Source organism: Thalassophryne amazonica, chromosome 7 (assembly GCF_902500255.1).
Source record: "Thalassophryne amazonica chromosome 7, fThaAma1.1, whole genome shotgun sequence".
Classification (NCBI taxonomy): Eukaryota; Metazoa; Chordata; class Actinopteri; order Batrachoidiformes; family Batrachoididae; genus Thalassophryne; species Thalassophryne amazonica.
Genome location: NC_047109.1, coordinates 92,101,688 through 92,123,120, shown reverse-complemented (window position 1 = coordinate 92,123,120; position 21,433 = coordinate 92,101,688). Strand labels below are relative to the sequence as shown.

Genomic DNA, 21,433 nt, shown 5'->3' with positions numbered 1-21,433 from the left:
TTCTTTTATTTGGTGATACCTCCTGTTTGTGTGTATGTGTGTGTGCGCGCACACATGTGTTTTTATACTGTTTATCACTGGCCTTTCTAAATGCACCGACGCACCATAATTCACCGGCTGTAACTATCCTTTTGCCCCACCTCTCTGTGCGCCACACTCAGCCCAAATCCAGAAAAATAGCTTTCATTACTGCTGTGTGACTAAAGGGCACATTCGTCAATGTGGCGTGGACTCTGTATCTACTGATTTGTTCTCCGGTCTCTCACACCCCCCGGCACTACTGTGCATTCCGCTCTCATCCTGCCTAACCCCACCTTTTCGCTTTCCCTCCGGCTCCCCAATTTTTGGCATTATCTTTCTCTGTCCCCAGCCTTATTCCCCTGATATCCTACCGCCTGACTCCAGCCCTGCTTGCTAATTTCTTCCTCATGGTCTACCTGTCTTTCTCTCTTTCTAGTCTATATCTCAGCGCCCCCTCCCACACAGACACCCCTTCCTCAACAACAGTTCTTACCCAGGAGGAGTGGAGTGAGCACTGAGGAATAGCCTCTGTCCACCTCATATTCCACCTCACTCTGTCTTCCACAGGGAGCCGGTGAGGTGGAGATGTGAGAGGAGATGCAGGAAGAGGAATCAGGTTTTCTCAGCATCTATGATGTGACTTGAGCTCATGCTGGACTGTACCAGTGCACAACCGATAATGATATATCAATCAATCAATCAATTTTTTTTATATAGCGCCAAATCACAACAAACAGTTGCCCCAAGGCGCTTTATATTGTAAGGCAAGGCCATACAATAATTATGTAAAACCCCAACGGTCAAAACGACCCCCTGTGAGCAAGCACTTGGCTACAGTGGGAATGAAAAACTCCCTTTTAACAGGAAGAAACCTCCAGCAGAACCAGGCTCAGGGAGGGGCAGTCTTCTGCTGGGACTGGTTGGGGCTGAGGGAGAGAACCAGGAAAAAGACATGCTGTGGAGGGGAGCAGAGATCAATCACTAATGATTAAATGCAGAGTGGTGCATACAGAGCAAAAAGAGAAAGAAACAGTGCATCATGGGAACCCCCCAGCAGTCTACGTCTATAGCAGCATAACTAAGGGATGGTTCAGGGTCACCTGATCCAGCCCTAACTATAAGCTTTAGCAAAAAGGAAAGTTTTAAGCCCCTATATCACCCCCTGCAAGTGCCGATGTGCAGCTGGGAGTGTGCTGTGAGGTCATGCTATATATCCTCTGCAACCCTAAACCATAAAAATTTGAGACTATATGGAAAATATATTAAAAATAAACTAATTAATTAATTAAATTAAATATGTAATGTTCATGCATTTACTTTGACTTCTGTTTTGTTACAGACAGTATCAACCCAAGACACTTTATGTTTCTTGTGGTCAAATTCATATCTCAGTCCAGTCACAGTATTTTTTAAAAAATTCTATACTGGACTATAAATATTTCTTCCAAGTCTTTAAATGGTGCTTGCCCTGATATAGCTGATAAAAATAAAATAAGCCAGAGTGCATCTTAAAAATTCAAGGCAGACCCACAGCCATTTTGATCCAGAATCGTGGTGTAACCTTGGGGACCGACTTTTAGCTGCCTGAAGCTCAGCCTGCAACCAGTTGCAGTCCATTTCATGGTTGGACTTACTCCGGTAGGCACAGTCAATTTGGGATGCTTTTTGTATGCAAATGTAATATGGCTTTCAAATCAAGCTGCAGCCGGTCTGCTCTGTGTAAGTCTGATCCCATCAGGTCTCAGAAGCTAAGCAGTGATCTGGTTAGTACTTGGATGGGAGACTTCTTCGGAACACGAGTATGTGTTTCTCCAGGAAAAAACTGGAGTTGCGTCAGGAAGGCCATCCGGTATAGAACTTGTGCCAAATACCAATGTGGATCTGGCTATATCCGCTGTGGTGACCCTGAACAATAAACGGGAGCAGCTGAATGGACACCATGGTGTTCAAATCAAATTCATGCATTTTGCTGATCAATGTATTTCCATTACCGCCTCCTTTGTAATCTGTGGTGTATTCAGAAGAAAACAAAGAAACTTAATATACATCTAAATAAGATTGAATTAGCACAAAAGTAGTACTATAAATACCTACCCTGAAAGACACCTGCATTTACTGATTTGACTCCTGTGTTCGTGCACAGCTGTCTGCTGCTGCTCCGTTCCACACAGCTCCTTATATATACAAAGTTGTTACCAGTGCACAGTCTATGAGCTGGTAAACATCCACACTGGTGCCATGAATGTTCCAACACATCCACATCAACTTTTTTGTCACATTTCTATCAATACCTCAGTGATATAATGGCATAGAGAGTTCATTCAACAACTTGCTGAATCTCCAATTTATTAGCTGTGTTTTGCATCTGCTCTTGAGACCATCCTTCCCTCACAGCCAATCCTAGAAGCCAGAAAATGCTGCAGCCTGCCTTTTGACTAAAACAAAGAAGCATGAGCACATCACCCCTGTGCTCTGCACCTTACACTGGCTCCCTGTCGGCTTTTGTGTTAAATATAAAGTTTTGCTGACTGTTTTTAAGTGTCTGCACTGTATAGGCCTGATGTATCTGAGTGAGCTCTTGCAGCCGTACACTCCACGTAGAGCTCTGAGGTCAGCTGACCAGCTTCTCCTGGCTGTTCCTAAAGCCAGGCTTAAATCCAGAGGTGATAGAGCCTTTTCTGTCACAGCGCCACGACTCTGGAATGATCTTCCACTGACTGTCAGGTCCTCAGAGTCTGTGGGACAGTTTAAGTCCAGACTGAAAACTCATCTCTTCTCCCTGGCTTTCAACACTGGCTAAGTGGTGTATGCTTTGCTCTGCTATTTTGCTGTGTATTTTTTAGATTATTATTATTTTTTTTTTTCCTTTAATATTTTTCACTTTTGTATTGCTATTATTGTGAAGCACTTTGGTGTGTTTTAAATGTGCTATATAAATAAATTTGAATGGAATTGAATTGAGAAAATATCACATGGTCCTGCAACATCAATGCAACTCTATACTTACAGTGTCTGTAGTGTATGTCAGTCTGGGAATGTCAATGAGGGATTTTAGGGATGTGGATGTCAGAGATTCTGTTACTGAAGGATTATGTGATGTGTACATGTACATGTACACATCACATATTATATACATGTGATACACATGATGTGTGTACCCCTGGATTTTGCAAATATGAGGCCAGAAAGTTGACTGGAAAATAAACCATTCTTTTGCTGCCATTATATTCAATTTTAATGCTGTTGTCTGCATATGATACTGATGAATGCACAATTTGATTTGTGCACATTTTTGCTTTTTCTTCATAAGACCAGATTTAGTCCAATTTACCTTTGCTTTTTCACTATGCAAATACTTGTTTAATGCTTCTTTGATGTGTGAAATTGGATGACTTGTGCAATCTACAGGACATCACAATCCTGGCTGTAGGCCTTCCTCAGGATTTATCTCTCTCTTGTGTGTATTTGTGCACGTGCACGCTTGTAGGTATGATGAGTGGATTGTGAGGGCTCCTTTCACACCAACACAGTTCAAGTGGCCAATGGAGGGAGGTGATGGTCTAGTGGTTAAACATTGAACTTGAGACCAGAGGATCCTTGGTTCAAATCCCAGTATGACCGGAAAATCACTAAGGACCCTTGGTCAAGGCGCTTAATCCCCTAGTTGCTTCCGGTGTTTAGTGAGCGCCTTGTATGGCAGCACCCTGACAAGGGATGAATGTGAGGCATTATTGTAAAGCGCTTTGAGTGTCTGATGCAGATGGAAAAGCGCTATATAAATGCAGTCCATTTACCATTTATTTAACAACATGAGCGCAGCTGTGTACTGTGCTATCTTCACCTGCACTGCTCGCAACTCACTTGGAGAAGACAGGCTGGATATGGAGCTCGTCAGCACAAATATATTTGAAATATTATGTTTTATGTGTGAATGGATGGATTTTCCCTCTTGGATGACGATAGTGAGGATGTCCTTACAGAAAAAGTCACATTGATGCCACCATTAATTGTAAAAAAAATAATAATAAAATAACGTATTTACTTATTATTATTATTATTATTATTATTATTATTATTATTATTATTATTATTATTATTATTATTAATAAAAAGTAAAACAGTTAAATAATTTATATATTTCTTTTTAAATATTTATAACCAGATTATGACTTGGTTATTTTAAAATTTAAAAGTGAAAAAAGAGACTCAAATAAGTGCATATTGAACATTTGCTGTCAATGAAATTATTTAAAACAGCTGTGACCTTGGTGACGCTGGCATAGTAAGGATCTGAAAAGCAAGCACATTTCACAATACATGCCCCTTTCTTTAACTACACTTACTGACAGAGACATTACATTCATACAAAATCCTTGCTGCAGAGTTGTGTGGGCTTGTAACCTTGTAATATCACTTTTAGAATGTGACCATTATGAAACAGGACTTTATTTCTCTGATCTTGTATATTCCATACAGAAAAAATCGCTCTCTCTTTCTCTCTCTCAGTCTTACCTCATTCACTCTATACACCACTGGTCCATTTCTCTCACTCTTCTTTTCTTTTAAGACTGAATCATGCACATTCCTAATGGCAGGGTTATGGGGAGGTTTGACCAAGTTGCTGGAGATTTAGAACACAACCGGTGTGAAACAATCATAAATTAACTGTTTGTCTTATCTCGCACATTTCTTTGGGAAAAATCTGACAACCAGGCTCACTCCTATCCATCATCAAAGCAGTGTTGACTAACCATCCATCAGGTTTCAGATATTACGTACATAAGAACAGCACAAGAACAGTGAACACTGGGGTCCCCCAGGGCTGTGTGCTGTGTCCCCTCCTGTACACAGTCTTCACACACAACTGTGTGACCTCTCAGAAAAACACCAGTATCATCAAGTTTGCCGACAATACTACAGTCATTGGTCTGATCAATGGCGGGGAAGAGACAGCATACAGGAAGGAGGTGGCTGAGCTTGTGGCCTGGTATCATTACAACAATCTTTTATTAAATGCAGACAAGACCAAAGAAATGATTGTTGATCCGAGGAAGAAGCAGGTGCTGCACACACCCCTGTATATAGGTGAAACGGTGGTGGAATAACAACAAATAACTTTTCCAATTAAAAAAAAATGTTTTAACAATTGGCAGTAATTGATCCTTAAGGGACAAATCAGGGAGATTATTAGTCAAGATTGAGTGTAATGATTGCTTGTGGGCAGCAGGGGCTGCCCCAAATGTCAAGGCCCCAATGTAACTGTGCACTTTGAGTGTTGCAGCAGCACAGATGTTTAAAACATACGTATTATTCAACATTTTGATGTTAATACAAAAGTAGCAAAGAGGCCATTTGTGGGTGAAATAACCACTGTTCAACTTGTTACAACTTTTAGTTTTCACACTGTTATTTTGATAGAACAAACTAAAAAAAAAGTGACTCATCTCTCAAAAGTACAACTCCAGTAGGATGCTCACAGTGTCTACTGAAAAGTTTAAAAAGCTAATCTGCAGAGAGGTTGACAGCAACAACTCTAAGAACACAGGAGGACAGGCTGGTGTTGGAGTTTTTACAAGCTGTCAAAAAAATTGTGAAATGCAGCCGTAACTGAATGGCAAATGATCAAAGTCAAGGATTAGGCCACACAAAACGTAAGGATTATACACATCACATACTTGGCAGCAGAGTGCAAGTTTCCCTTTGGCCATCATTTGGCAGCATCTCAAAATAATTGTGTCTATTCTACCTTGTGAGCGGGTTATCGGCTCGTTGCAGCATCATTACAATAGTGTGGGAGGGCCCTTAAACAGGCAGAATTCTGTAAACCGGAGAGAGTTGTTACTCCTCAGTATCAGTCCTGTGAGGAATTTACTCCATTCATCTCCACCTTATCTCTGCGCTTATAGCACTTCTTCACTTCTGCCTCTGATCCTGCTGCACAAATGCAATTCTCTTCTTTTTTTTTTGCCTTCAAGCTACTCGTGTATCCACACACCAGCACCACCACCACCATCATCATTCACACTGTCCAACCCTGAGCACAATTTTCACATTTAATATCAGCCATAATAACCATGAAATACAACCCCGTATTGGCCTTGTTTTTCCCCCCAATTCATCTTTTAAATGCTGTGAATATTCATAATTAATCTGACACAGTGATAATAAATTTTAAATGCTTTCTTATCATTTGAGCGCCTGAGAGAAAAAAAAGGTTTTTTTTTTTTTTTAATAAACTAGCATGGTGATTTTTGGGCTGTGAAGGAAAAGAGATCCAAATAAGACTGACCTGTTTGGTCTGAAATCTTCCGAGTGGAGCTGATAGTGGGAATTATTTACTGTACAAACTAGGTTGCAGCCTGAAGCCAGGGACGAGCAGCGCATCCCCCGTGTTGCTGCTCAACAACCTCTCCTCCTTCTCTCCTTGACGATCCTATGCCTTCTGCCCCTGAAACCACCTTTCTTTTTTCTGTGCTCCACACACACAATAATCCACAGTTTCTTCACAACTGTGAAAGAAACAGCGCCCCATGTCAGGCTGAAAGCCTGGTTAGCCTCCTTTGATCTTTCTACAAAATATCGACAATAATCAAAAGGCTTCATCCTTCATTGCACGACTTTGGCTGAATAAATTGGACAAATCAGCCACTTGGCTCTGAGAGGGTTGTGCAGTCTCTGCCCATGTTTCCTAATCATTCAGACAACAAAGAGCAGCAGAAAGATAGAAAAAGATTGAGTGCTGCAGTATAAATATGCAAAGATATTGCTGTCAAAAACATTTTCTTTTCAAGCATGTAGTGCATAGAACACTAGGCAGTAGTACCCATTAGCATGAAGACAGTTAGTAGTACAGTAATCTGACTGACTGAAATGACCTTGACCTTCACCCAAACAATTATTCTATGGCTGATCTTGCCAGTGTAATTCAGGAATGCACCTACTGTTTTTTCTAGAGTATAAGTGGCACCTGTCAAAAAATGCCCCTTAAAGAGAGAGAGAGAGAAAAAAACATACATATGTTGCACCAGAATCTAAATCACACCTTTTTGTGGGTTATGACCAGTGTTGCCACAGTTACTTTGAAAAAGTAATCCAATTACTGATTACTGATTACTCCTTGAAAAAGTAACTTAGTTGCTTTACTGATTACTCAATTGGAAAAGTAACTAAGTTAGATTACTAGTTACTTTTTTAGTTACTTTCCCCAGCTGTCGACAACAACCCTCTGCCACCTCAACATGACAGTGATACCTGTTTTGCCAAAACTCACTTTATAGTCACCCTTTTTGGCTTCAATGAAAAGAAATACGTGTTTTATAAAAAGTAAAATAAAGACCTCTTTCTTGACCTCATATTTAACTGTTGACAGCACTGTAACAGTAAAACTTGCAATTTCTAACCTACATTGTTTATAAATGTAACTATTAAATTCATTCTAACATTTAAATTCTCTCAACATTTTACTTGTCGAAATTATTATTATTATAAGTAGTATTAGTAGTTGTAGTAAAAAAAAAGGCTTCAAAACTGGACCTTTAATCTAGGGGTGTTGTGGGGGGCACATCCTTGCCCCACACCCCCATTCCATCTGGATTCGCCCCTGCTTTGGTGTTTGAGCACAAAGAATGGATAACATTTATTTATGCAGAAAACATGACCAGATTTACAGGTAAGAAGGTTTTATTGTGTTTTCACATCATGTGGTCCTCAGAAAGAGAGTTTATGTGCATTTGAGTGGAAAATAGTGTTAGTTGTTGACGCGTCGCGGAGGATCAGCTGTTTTTAGCGAGCAGATACGGAGCGGCTCGGAGAAAGAAAAGCATAAAAATGTCTTTGTAAAGCTCAGTGCAGGTGTGCTGTTGTCATCGCGCTTTAAGAGGTGAGGACGAGTTGTAGCTGTTGCAGAAAACCGTGGATAAAAAGCTCACAGCTCGCTTAAAGTGTGTAGTTCAGTCGAACCGCGACCCCCTGCCCACGGACCAAGTTTAATGCTGTTATCGACCGAAAATGCAAAAATAATAGTAACGCACAGTGACTTGGAGAAGTGACTTTAATCTGATTACTGATTTGGAAAGATTAACGTGTTAGATTACTTGTTACTAAAAAAAGTGGTCAGATTAGAGTAACGCGTTACTAAGTAATGCGTTACCGGCATCACTGGTTATGAGTTCTTTAATTTGGGATTTTTGTGCATTGTTGTAGTGTATTTTTTATTACTGGCATTTATTCTTTTGTTATTGGAGTTTATTTTGTTTAGTGCTTTGATTCTTGGGAAAATTCTATACAAATAGTCATTATAATTACTATCATTAATAACAAACTTGTGAATTTTCAGTAAATAAGTTGGACTGGAGTATACATTGCAGGCCCTCCCAAATAAGTAAAAAAACAACAACAACAACAAAAAAACAGTGACTTATACTCCGGAAAATATGGTAAATGCATGCTACGTTTTGTCCAAATCTGGTTAAAATTGAATTCCCTCACCTTGATTTTTGCTAGATTGAATTGTGGGGTCAACATTAATTGACATACCAAGTAAGTCCCTTCAGCTGCTCCCTTGTTTGCACTCAGGGTCGCCACAGCAAATCCAAGGTGGATCTGCATGTTGAATTGGCACAAGTTTTATGTCAGATGCCCTTCCTGACGCAGCTCCACATTACATGGAGAAATGTGGCAGGGGTGGGATTCAAACCGGGAACCTTCTGCACTGAAACAAAGTGCATTAACCACTTGACCACCACCCCTGCTATTAATTGACATACCAAGTTTGGCAGAAATCAGCAAAAGGACCTGGGAGTTAGGGAGTAGGCCAACAAGCAGACAGACAGTGGCTAACCTTTAGGAAATTTCACCTCACGCTATTCCACAACTCAACTCTATATGTGCACCCAGTGACCTTCACTTTTGTCAAAACAAACCCTTTAAGGGAAATTCCAGGAGTGCCTTTCATTCACATGCCAAGTTTGGTGTGAATCAGTCAAACTACCTAGGAGAAAAAACAGGTGGTTTTTTTGTTGTTGCCGATCTGTGGTATACTGTGGGCATACCGTGCTTCCAGAAAGTATTCACAAACGCTTCATGTTTTCCATATTTTGGTATGTTATAGCCTTATTTCAAAATGGAGCAAATTCATTTTTGCTGGAGCTTTGACAGAGTGACCATCGGGTTCTTGGTCAGCTCCTGAGTAAGGCCCTTCTCCCCCGATAGCTCAGTGTTGACAGGCGGCCAGCTCTAGGAAGAGTCCTGGTGGATCTGAACTTCTTCCATTTACAGATGATGAAGCTCACTGTGCTCATTGGGACCCTCAAAGCAGTAGAAATGTTTCTGTACCCTTCACCAGATTTGTGCCTTGAGACAATCCTGTCTCGGAGGTCTACAGACAATTCCTTTGACTTCATGCTTGGTTTGTGCTCTGACAGGCACTGTCAACTGTGGGACCTTATATATAGACAGGTGAGCCAGGGATGTGACCAAGAACCTGATGGTCACTCTGTCAGAGCTCCAGCATTCCTCTATGGAGAGAGGAGAACCTTCCAGAAGGACAACCATCTCTGCAGTAATCCACCAATCAGGCCTGTATGGTAGAGTGGCCAGATGGAAGCCACTCCTTAGTAAAAGGCACATGACAGCCTACCTGGAGTTGTCAAAAGGCACCTGGAGAAACAAAAATTCTCAGGTCTGATGGGACAAAGATTGAACTCTTTGGCATAATTGCCAGGTTTGATGTTTGAAGGAAACCAGACCCTGCTCATTACCTAGCCAATACCATCCCATCCCACATGGTGGGGGCAGCATCATGCTGTGGGAATGTTTTTCAGCGGCAGGAATTGAGGGAAAGATGAATGCAGCAATGTACAGAGACATCCTGGATGAAAACCTGCTCCGCTCGTGACCTCAGACTGGGGCAACGGTTCATCTTTCAGCAGAACAATGTCCCTAAGCACACAGCCAAGATATCAAAGGAGTGGCTTCAGGACAACTCTGTGAATGTCCTTGAGTGGCCCAGCCAGAGCCCAGACCTGAATTTGATTGAACATCTCTGGAGAGATGTGAAAATGGCTGTGTACTGACACTCCCCATCCAACCTGATGAGGTGCTGCAAAGATGAATGAGCAAAACTGCCCAAAGATAGGTGCACCACGCTTGTGGCATCATATTGAAGAAGACTTGAAGCTGTAATTGCTGTCAAAGGTGCATCAACAAAGTACTGAGCAAAAGGTGTGAATACTTTGTACACGTGATTTTTTTTTTAGTTTTTTATTTTTAAAAAAATTGCAAAAAAAAAAAACATATTTCATGTTGTCATTATGTGGTGTTGTGAGTAGAATTTTGAGGGAAAAGTGAATTTACTCCATTTTGGAATAAGGCCGTAACATAACAAAATGTGGAAAATGTTAAGTGCTGTGAATACTTTCCAGATGCACTCCATGCTGTTGAATTTACTGGTTTAAATGTCAGTTTTTGTAAATTACTGGAGCTTTCTCCGTAGAACGCTTGGGTCCTGCTGGAATGGCTCTCTGTGATATGAATGGCTGCTTAGGACCTAGCCTTTTGCTTTGTGTCTGGGCATTACCATTGTCTTCAGGAGCGATTCTGATTTTGGCAGACTGCTATGTTCTTAAAGAAAGTATTACTTGCCTGTACACAGCTATTAGGTTTTAATCACTACCTTTAGTGTAGTAATTTGTTTTCAGACAAATTAAATTTTTCCAAAGATGGCAAATATGATCAGTCAGCTGTCTTACAGGAACATCTCAATTCCTCAGTACCCACTTAGTACTTCCTCAAATATCCATTTGTCAAGCAGTGTTGCTTTTTGTCAATATTCTCACTGGCTGAACAATGAGACAATGAACTCTGCATATCTCATTCCTTTGATTTAATACAGGTCAACCCGATCCTCCCTCATGTCGCCCAGTGTTTCATAGATATGATTCTGTCACTCTGGAGTGGATCCCGGCTTTGATGGTTGTTTGCAGAAAAGATTCAGTATAAGGTTCATTTTATTTCAAGCTCTGTTTTATAATTACTTTGCAATACTGATAGTTGCTTTTTGTTTGATAGCTACCGATGGGATCATTCAGTTTCCTGTACATGGACAGAGCAACTGCCTTCACTGTGACCGGCCTGCACCCACACACTACATACAACTTCTCTGTCAATGCCCTCAATGCAATGGCAGAGAGTGGCTATGCTGATAATAACACAGGTACTGACCATCACTACCAAGGGTTAGTCTGGAGTAACCCCAACCTGGCAGTTAAAGGGAACTCTGGGGATTTTCAAGCTCAAAATTTTTGCCAAGTGCACATTTCTAACGACTTGTCCGAGGTGTACCCCGCCTCGCACTCTATGACTGCTGGGATAGGCTCCAGCCCCCCCGTTACCCTTAATTGACATAAGCGGGTACTGAAAATGGATCGATGGATTTCTCTAACTTCTTGTCAAGATGTCTAATTACATGTAATAATATCTTGAGTTTTGTCTTGTTTCACTGGCATGTTTTTGTTTACATGACTTGTAACAAGTGAAAAAAAAAAATCTGCTAATGAAATGAATAAAAATTCAAGATATTATTACATGTAATTCTAATCCAGTTACATTTTTCTGCAAATCTGATTGGTTAATCATATGAGATTTCAGACCTTATAATATCTGGGTAACAGTGGCAAAATATTCCACTGTTGCACATTTGGATGTTATTACTCCGCGCCCTGACCGTGTTCTGATGCCTGCAATACTGTTAGATGCAGAACTGTTCGTTTTATGTGACAAGACACCAATTCGAGAGAACACTGGCTGCCACGTGCTGCTACACAGATGTCATAATGGTGCTGTTAGCTGAGAGCGAGAGAAAGTCGCGTACCGATGCTGCCGCCGAAATGGTGAATTTCAGCTACCGTACAAAGTATTGATGTGGATTCTGACACAGAATTATTGCTTCACATTTGATGGATTTGATGCATTTTCACATTTGATGGGTTACTTCGCACCCTGACCACTGTTGGAGCCACGCTGCCTCACGGTAAGCCTCGCCGACCGAATTACCTACAGAAAAATAAACTGCGCAAATGATGGAATTGGATTAGAATGGGAATAACCCGTTGTGTGTGATGATTTGTGGATGTTCATGCTGTTATACAGTCACAAATATCCATTTTACTGGCTCTGCATCGCCAGTAAAACTTATTTTTAAAGTTCAATTTCCGACCATATAACCAGCATGAACATCTGCAAATCATCAGACACAACAGGGTTATTCCCTAATTAGACATCTTGATGAGAAGTTAGAGAAATGCACTTGGTAAGATTTCGAGGTTTTGTTTTCCTCTGTTTATAGCTGTTTTTGAGTTCAACTTTTCACTTGGGACAAAAATGAGAATTGGTCAAAGATAGAGTTAGCATGCTAACACTATCATGGGCTAAATAGCTTTAGAATGGAAGCAAATGGAAATCACTTTTGTCACCACTGACCAGGAGAAATTGCCATTGCAAGTGCCTGGTAGTACTGAGAGAATCACAGATGTAATCTTCAGACATCGACTTGTCTTAACCTTCAACATATTTGGCGACGCCATTTTATCCCATTACATTGGGATAAAATTTTGAAGTAAATGCAGAGTTTGTTGTGGTTCTGGCTGATAATGCAGCCGGCGCAGCTTTACTTTAGTTTTTGAGCAAGTTGCCAAGTATGCTCTTTATAAGCCAGTCAGTTGCCAGGTCTGTACTCCATAAGCCAGCCTGATAGAAGGCATGCCTGAGTAAGCTGTTTCAACCTGTTTTTGCACTTTTTCTGGATCATGAGGGATCGTAATGGAACGGTGCCCTGTGGAATGGGGTGTTACTCATGATTCTGTCACTCTAGTACAGGGGTGGGCATCGAGGGCCGAGACACTGCAGGTTTTCCTTGCAACCAATCATCTCAGCAGGTGGGTTGCTGATGAGCTTCTCCCCTGAACATAAACACCTGATCGTCACTGAAATCACCTGCTGAGATGCCTGGTAGCAAGGAAAACCTGCAGTGTCTTGGCCCTTCATGGCACATGATTGCCCACCCCTGCTCTAGTAGATTCCAGCTTTGCCATGATATTGATATAGTGCTTCATCTGTTAGGTCCACTTAATGTATAATTACTGAGAAAATAAGCGGTTCATAACTTTTAATGTCCACACCAATGTAAATCGTAAGGGAAACCACCACGCAAGTCCTCAAAATTATGATTTTATAAACACCCGAACCAAGGCTGGCCTGTTATCTAACCTGGGTTTGGACTCAAGGAGAGGGGCGTATTCAGACTTCTTTCATCACACACTGAGCCTCCCACACTTCACCTCTTTCTGCATTAATAAGTTCATCATGAATCAGCATGGGAGGGGCTGCCAACATGGTAATGCCCAAATATGAGCTTCAAATCACCTGTTCCAGGTCTCTATAGACAACCTACGCTTGACGTCATACTGGCTTTGTCCAGTATTGATAGTTTTAGAGTATCCCAGAATCCTTTGCGCGCTGGGGAGGGAGGCTTGATAATGGCTCAGCTTACTGCTAACTTTAACATTGGAAAATGCCATAGACATGCTAATGCGTTAGCATGAGTCCCGTTTTTAAGTTATAAAATACATCTATAACTTTTTTCAGAAGACCATAACAGGTCGGTTAACAAAAAAAGGTAAATATTACTCACAGACATATGCTCTTTAGGGTTTTAGCGGGGAAAAAATTAAGATAAAGCGAAATAAAACAAAGAACCAACAAAGCAGCAGATCGAAGATCAAAGCACTTGCTTCATGGTTCAAGGTTCAAGCAAAGCCGCTCTGCAGAACGGTTGATTATACAGACCCGCTGCAGGGTTCTGTAATCAATGTACAGAATGATCATTTTCCTGACAAACACCCCCAAAAACAATGGCACTCTGAAGGACCGATGAGGGAATCGTTAAGCAAAAAGGCTATTGATTCGATGGATCGAATAATTTCTTAATGATACCCAAAAAGAAACCGATTCATGACACACAACCCTAACAGCAACATGCTTTTGTTGGTTGTTTTTCTAAAACTCAAATTATTATTATCTTAGTTAAAACATCTAAATACATATTTTGGTTGAACTCACCTCCATAACACGCAATGTTGCAAACAAGTTGCTGCAAAAGCTTGTTTACACTGACAACGAAATCTCGGCCTCCTCAATGAGAACGTGATTACGCGCGAGATTTGACACCATAAAGGCATCAATACATATAGTCTATGGGTGTGACATGCTATTCTTCTTATTCTCTCTACAGTAGATGCTCCAGAGAGGCCCGAGTCAGATGCAATCCCAACAGATGATGATTCTGGTTCACAAAGTAATCTTTTTTCTCCACAAGAAGGAGAAAAAAAAAAGCACTTGAGGGCATTGGAAATTGCTATTTGCCCAGTAGCTATCGTCGTTCACTTAAATCATGTTAATGTATGCACCTCCAAGGCTTCTAATGTTGCTCTGCTGGAGTCCGTGCTTGTCATGGCAGCCACCTATACTTTATTCCTCTGTTCACCTTTTGTCACTGGAGATAATTTCCAGAGTGTTTGGGTCTGTCTCAGTCAACATTTTGTCATCTCTTTCCACCTTCTTTAACATTCACTCTTTGCCTTAAATTCATCTTTCTAATTGTTTAGGAGCTAGCTGCAGCTCTCCTGTCGTCGTATTTCACGGTGGTTGTTTGGATTACCGCTAGCACTGAATTCACTGTTTTTTCTTTGGACGAAAGTGGAAAAAGAGTTGGGATGACAGAGATCATCGGAAATATATTCTCATCCGCAGATGTTAAAATGTTTCACTACCGGCCACTTTCTGTCATTGTAATGTTTTAAATCGCTCAGAAATTCAAAACGATTACGCAGAACCATGATGTAACTGTCAGCTCAGCCGTTTGCTCTCTTCTCATCTCTCTGTCGTCCGTCTCCTCGCCTTCTGCTCATTCTTTAACCTTCCGCCAAATTCATCCTTCAGAACTGTCACTTCGGGTTTTGTCCATATCTTTTATCTCATTTGCTCACTTATGTCCTTCCTTTATCTCTCCCCGTGTCACTCTCTATTTGTTCTTCTGTCAGTTTCCTGCCCTCGCTGTCTTTAGTTTTAATCCCTCACCTTCTTCTGCCCTCTGGATTTTACATATATTTTTCATGACTTGTCTTTCATTTAGTGTCATGGTTCAGCCTTTTTGTTGTAGCTGTGATCAGTTTCCGTGCTTATGAGATAATATTCGTCTTTACAGGTACTAATTTCCTCTTGCTAAGCCTCTTTCTTTGTGTTTCTCTTCTCACTCCAGGGGGCAGAGAAGGCGACATGGTGGATAGAAAGAAGAATGAAGGGGAGTTGTAAGTTAATGGCCCAGTCACACGGCACTTTTACGAAGGGCAATAAAGCCCTAACGAAACAAGAAATCTGGACTTTTGTTGACTTTTGTTGGCATCATTTAACCTTCACTGAGATTTGTTCCTGTAGTGGTCGCTTTGTCAGGATTTTAAACTGTCGTAAAATTTGAATAAAGGGCAACAAAACCTCAGTTCTTCTGTATTTCCTTTTGCTGTCATTCTTGATGGTTTCTTATCGTTTGCTTAGTTTTTGTAACGTTAGCCTTTCGTTTGACTTCGTTCAACCAGCTGAATGTTTTCACACAGTACAAAAGCCGGTTTTTGAGCACTTTTGTGGAGGAGCTGCAGCTCTGTCCCAGTGCCGAGTCCTGGAACTCAGACATGTAGACACACACTGCTCAGCAGTGGCTCCAGGCGCATTTCGTTTTAAAGCGTCAAGATCAACGTAGCTTCGGTTTCGTTTTGTTTCCTCTGTCGTCCCTTTTGCGCTCTTGATTCGTAGGCTATTCGGTGATAAAGCTCTTTCATCCACCTTTTCTCAATGAACTGTGATTTTTTTACTTTTTTCCCTTCATTCAGGAATTGTCGTGTGCCGTGTGACTGGGCCATAAGGCACACGCAAGGCCGTTATGCCCGTGAAAACCGTCGACTCACGTAAGGTGACCAATCTACAAGTTTAGCCATCGATGTGAAACTGTGATGAGATAGATAATGTTGGACGACTAACCGTAGTCAACTACGTTTAGTAGACTGAAAGATTAGATTGCTTTATGAAACTGGGTCCAAGTCTCACAATCACGCGGGACGCACCAGCATCCCATGACTTGGATCTATCTTTTACTGTAATGATATTGGTATTAGAGCCCAACTAATATGGATTTTGGGAGGGGGCTGATACTATGTCAATATTATGGAGTAAAAACGTTTTGATACTGATATATCTGCTGATATATGCATAAAAATGGCACTGGTTCCTAACAATTTATAGTCAAACCCTTAAGACATGAAATGTAACTGAGGCTTGAGGGTTTGCAGTTCACACAGTGAACATTTTTACAAATAACTATAAATATAACCAGCAACCAACCAACATCATGCTGCCATCACACTGTCTTCACTCCAATTAACACTTGCTGTGTTGTAAAGCTCAGCATCTGCATAAAATAGATTCCTCTATTTTGGCCATGTCTAGCTGGAAGCATAGTGACTACTTGTCTCCCAGAGCTTTAAAACACCCACTCTGATTGAAAATGAATGGCAGCTGGTCCTTTTGCCTGTTTCTTGTAGCTAATGTGACCAAGGTGTGATGGGGTCCCAGCCATGCTTGACAGCATTGTAAAAAAAATGCAGATAGAGTGACCTCTGATGGAGAAACTAAGTACTGACACCATTTCCAACAACCAAAGTGTTTTTTCTGAATTGTTTATTTGTATTTTTTTATTGCTGGCATTTAATATTTATTACTGGAGGTTTTTTTTTAGTGCTTTGATTCCTGAGAAAGTCCACCTTAGCCTCAGTCATTACAATTATTATTATTATTACAAATGTGATTTATTTATTTATTCTGTTTATTTTATTCATTCCACTTTTTCATGATAGTTAAGTCTGGAAGCATGCTCTGGGGTGACACTTCACTGCATCCATTCCACCACGGAACTGCACTGGGTCCTGGATGGCAATCACATAGGCAGACAATTGTTGCACCCCAACCTCTCAAACATAACCATCTATCTACCACAGCCAGGTGAAGCATGGGTGTCCCCTCGGTCTTCTCCAGGGGTCTTCAACACTCAGATGCCAAAATGTTGAAGCTGATGCTCCCTCACATTGGAATTGATACTCCTCATCTTAGTCTCAGTTACTCAGTTACTGCTTGATACAAAGTCATTCCAGTGGTACACATGGATCCTCCAAATTGGACCTAGTACCAAAGACATCCTCACCCCTGGAACACTGAGGCACAGAGGTGGTACCACACTCATCTGTGGCAGTGTGGTTGTAACCCCCACTGTACGTGAGCCCAAAGTGGATCTCAGTGCCATCAAAATAACAACACATAGTAACATATACAGTAGTTTGTACCTTGTTGGCAAGGAAAGTGTTACTAATGTTGACTTTGCTGATGATGCTGTGAGTTGTAAGAAGTTGAGTGAGGAATTAGATTGTTTGGCTTTGTGGCTGTCCTGGAATCGACCAGCAGATGTGTATGTGAACTTGTAAAGAGATTTAGTTATCTCAGTGGTGACATTCATGTCTCTGAGTCCTCAGCCTTTGAAATTTGGAGACATATAGAAAGAGCTTGTAGTGTCATGAGGTCACTGGACAGAGGTGTTTGGCCATGCTGGTATCTTTGCAGGAGAACAAAGGCCTACGTCTGAAAGGTCCTTGTGCTTCCTGTCTTACTGTATTGTTGTCAGATTTGGATGTTAGTCAGATGATAGTAGTTCTCTTCAGAAGATTCTTGTGTGCCTTTGGAATGACTAGGTCAAATGAGTGGATGCTTGAGGTTCAGATCAGGAGAATCACTTGTACTGTGAAAAAAATGCCAAAGTGTTGAGGACCCCAGCGAATGGAGAAGGTCACAGTGGCACCAATGCTTAGCTGCAGTGGATAGATGGCTACTTCAGAGCAGTGGGGATGGATTGGTTATCTGCCTGAATGGTTGCCATGCAAGACCCAAGGCTGTTCTGTAGTGAGATGGATGCTTCAACATGTGTCCCCAACACGTGCGCTACAGTCCCGACCTGAAAGATTTTTTTTTTGAAGACATTACTTTGGGCTTTAACAAAAACAGTGCTCTATATATTTGCTTAATTTGTGGGATTCATTTCTAGTCCAAACAACCTACCAGATTACAAAATCTCAAAATACAAGCAGTTGCGTCAGAATGTGATTTCTCCGTGCAGGTCCAGTCGGCTGACTGTCAGCAACCCCAATAAATACAAGAGCAGAGAAAAAAAATCAACACTGCAGCCCAGCACGTCCTCCTGTGGGACTGTGGATCTTAAACAGGCAGCCATGTCTATAAGAGCTACATCATGGTAAGAACATGGAACCAGAGCGGTGAGAGAAGGACGAGGGAAAGTGCAATTCAAAAAATATGCAGACAGAGAAGAGGTTGAGAAAAGAAATGATGGAATGAAAAAGTGGTTAGACGTGGGAAGGGTGGCGACTATTCAGCCATACCACTGAGAACAGAATCACTAACAAAACCTTTTCTGTTCGTTGAGCTGAAACGTAGATCGATACCTCACAATTAGCATTCAAAATACAAATCGATCTTCCACAAATTATCATTTTGTTCTTTTAAAAGGCCAAGTAGGATTTGAACCTTGGGGAAAACTGTTGAGTGAGGTAAAAGAAAACAGATATGACTGTGCTGTCAGGATGCAGTTTAATGAAACCTGAAATCCCCACAGAAGCAGGCTTTATCTGAGCCTGAGTTGCAACAAAACTGACTATAAGCATTCAGTGCAGTCCTTCTGCGCTGAGCTGGTGCGCAGGCAGAAGTTAAACACATGGAATTTTCATTCTCTTGAAGTGATTTAAGGACAAAGCTGAATTGAGTTTTATCTCCGGTTTCTGTTTAAGTACTTTCAGGAAAGTTCTCATTACTATTATCCAATGACCATGTGCTGCCTCTGTGTCCCCACCTCGAGGAAACTCACAGGCCTGGTGAGACGCAAACATACCACAGACTCAACAGGGCAGCAGTAAACATCTTTTATGCCAAATATATATGTGATAACCATTTGGCCAGTCAAGAACTAAATCTATCCTTGCTTCAACTTGTGGCAATCCATTTCAGCTGCTTTCTTAATAAGTAACGAAATGCTCCAACATCAATCCCTTAGCTATATTCCACCCATCTTGCTCACAAATACAGTTTATTTTATTCATATTTTAGTTTTTTTTAGAATGGGGTAGTTGAAGGCATTGGCACCCCAGATGTCTTGTGACATACTGAAAATGATCTGGTTCCTCTAAATGTGCATGGTGAAAAGCGTATTACAAAGTACTAACATAGTCTACATCCTGATGATGTCAGAAATTGAGTTCATAAACCTTTATAGGTTGATAGCTAACCAATTAGGCTTCCTTTCTGCTTGTTTAATAGTAACACGTGCTGTATTTGTGGCCATATTTGTGTTCTGTCAAAATATTCAAAAACACTTTCGACCCCCAAACTTTATCCAGAGTATCTTTTTTAAGGTGTCAAACTCAGTACACATTACTCTAATCTTGGCCTCGCTCCACTGGCTTCCTGTCTCTGAGAGGTCTGATTTTAAGGTTTTATTCCAGCCCAAGCTCTGCGTTCTCAGGATGCCTTTGCTCTAGATTTTGATGTGCATTGTTAAGAGCTATTTATATTATATGTGCTTTTGTAACACTTTTTCCATATTTGTAGTATGACATGCATTTCTTTGTGCTCTTACTGTCAAAGAGTTCATCTGGCTCTGAGTGGAGTCTCACAGTCTTGTGTATGAGGATGTGTACCAGGATGTTCCGGCTTCCTCTCACCTTTGCCCTCCTACTTCTTATGACCTCAGTGCCTCTTCAAGCTATGGCTGGAGACCACCTCCTCACCTTAAGGTCTGTATGCTGTAAGAACTGAAATATGTGGCTTAAATATTGTAATGAGGCAGAGATCCATCACACACTTTTATCTTAATTATCATGAACTGCTCATCTTAGGGTGCTGATGTTGCACAAGGATAGATATAGCCACTTAGTTATTGAGGTCGGCGCCAATGATATTAGGATGAGACAAAGGGAGGTCACAAAATGGACAAAGAGAGGATTTGTGACCTTGCGAGAAAGATGTGTATGCATCAATTAATAGTCTCTGGTCACCTGCCCTCTTGGTGTAATGATGAGGCATTTAGTGGGCTGACATTGTTGAATAGCTGGCTGGTGCAGTTTTGTAGACAGCAAGGCTTTAGTTTAATTGCTAACTGGCCCCCTTTCTGGGGTTGCCGTGGCTTACTGATGCCAGCCAGCATTCACGCTACTGGTGAAGGCGCTGCCATCTTATCTGCAAACATAGATAGAATTCTACAGGAAGGGTAAAATTAGGACTCTGTAGCAGGCCATGGAGCAAGTGATTAGAGAACCTGAAGGGCCTACTATGAATGTAGGTGTGGAATCCATTAGTCTAGCTGAGAAATTAGTGCAGGAAATCCACTATGGTGACAGTGGAGTTTATGTACCAGGAAGGAAATTATTCAAGTTGAGATTGTGGCTTGTTTACACAGACATATCCATAAAGAATGCAGAGGGATATGTTTTTCAAATTTAGTTCTCATTACTACACTGGATAACAGTATAATTCAGGCTGCCCTGCTGGCTGTTTCTGCAACGTCAGATATTCCGTGTCTGCTACCTTCAACCCGCTTGGAACTTCATAAAATCAAACCTAATTTTAGGCATCTTATATATATATATATATAAGATATAACAGTAATATATTATATTACTCTGGAATCACCCCCAAATCCCAATAGTCAAAATGTGAACCCCAGTGGGGCCCTTAGTTTGGGTCTGCTTAACATAAGGTCACTGTCCTCAAAATCATGTGATAAATGATCTAATTATGGAACACTGTCTAGACATGATTGGTTTATGTGAAACATGACTGAAACCTACTGCTGTCCTCCCCTTAAATGAAGTCTGCCCATCGGCATACACAGTTTGTCCAACCTGGTCTCAAGGCAAGTTGTGATTCAGCAGCACAAAATATACATTAATCTACTGCTTCATGATATTGTGATGAAAAGTGTCCCATTTTCGTCACGGCAGCACAAATTCACATTACTGTCACAAATATTGACATCATGTCTCTTATGTCAATGGTTTCAGATTACTCACTTAAGTTTACAGTTGCCTTGTCCACTGGAACAAGAAATGTATTTATCATCATGATGACACATTAACTCCTCAACTACAATTGAACTTGGAGTCATGCAGACTGCCTGATATCTTAGCCTCACTTTTGGAAAATGGCCATTCAGTAGATAGTCTTCTAGACACCTTAAACCCAGTGCTGCTGGACA

At 41.1% G+C, this 21,433-nt stretch overlaps 1 protein-coding gene across 1 annotated transcript in view; it reads left to right on the top strand.

Moving 5' to 3' along the window:
* The window catches only part of nphs1 (NPHS1 adhesion molecule, nephrin), a 155,882-nt gene extending 140,495 nt beyond the window's left edge, over positions 1–15,387 (top strand). Inside the window, 8 exon segments of the mRNA XM_034173673.1 lie at positions 589–708; positions 3,807–3,948; positions 4,873–5,106; positions 10,913–10,975; positions 10,978–11,036; positions 11,089–11,229; positions 11,231–11,255; positions 15,335–15,387. Of these exon segments, the coding sequence (XP_034029564.1) occupies positions 589–708; positions 3,807–3,948; positions 4,873–5,106; positions 10,913–10,975; positions 10,978–11,036; positions 11,089–11,229; positions 11,231–11,255; positions 15,335–15,387 (837 nt within the window).
* The last annotated feature ends 6,046 nt before the right edge of the window (positions 15,388–21,433 follow it).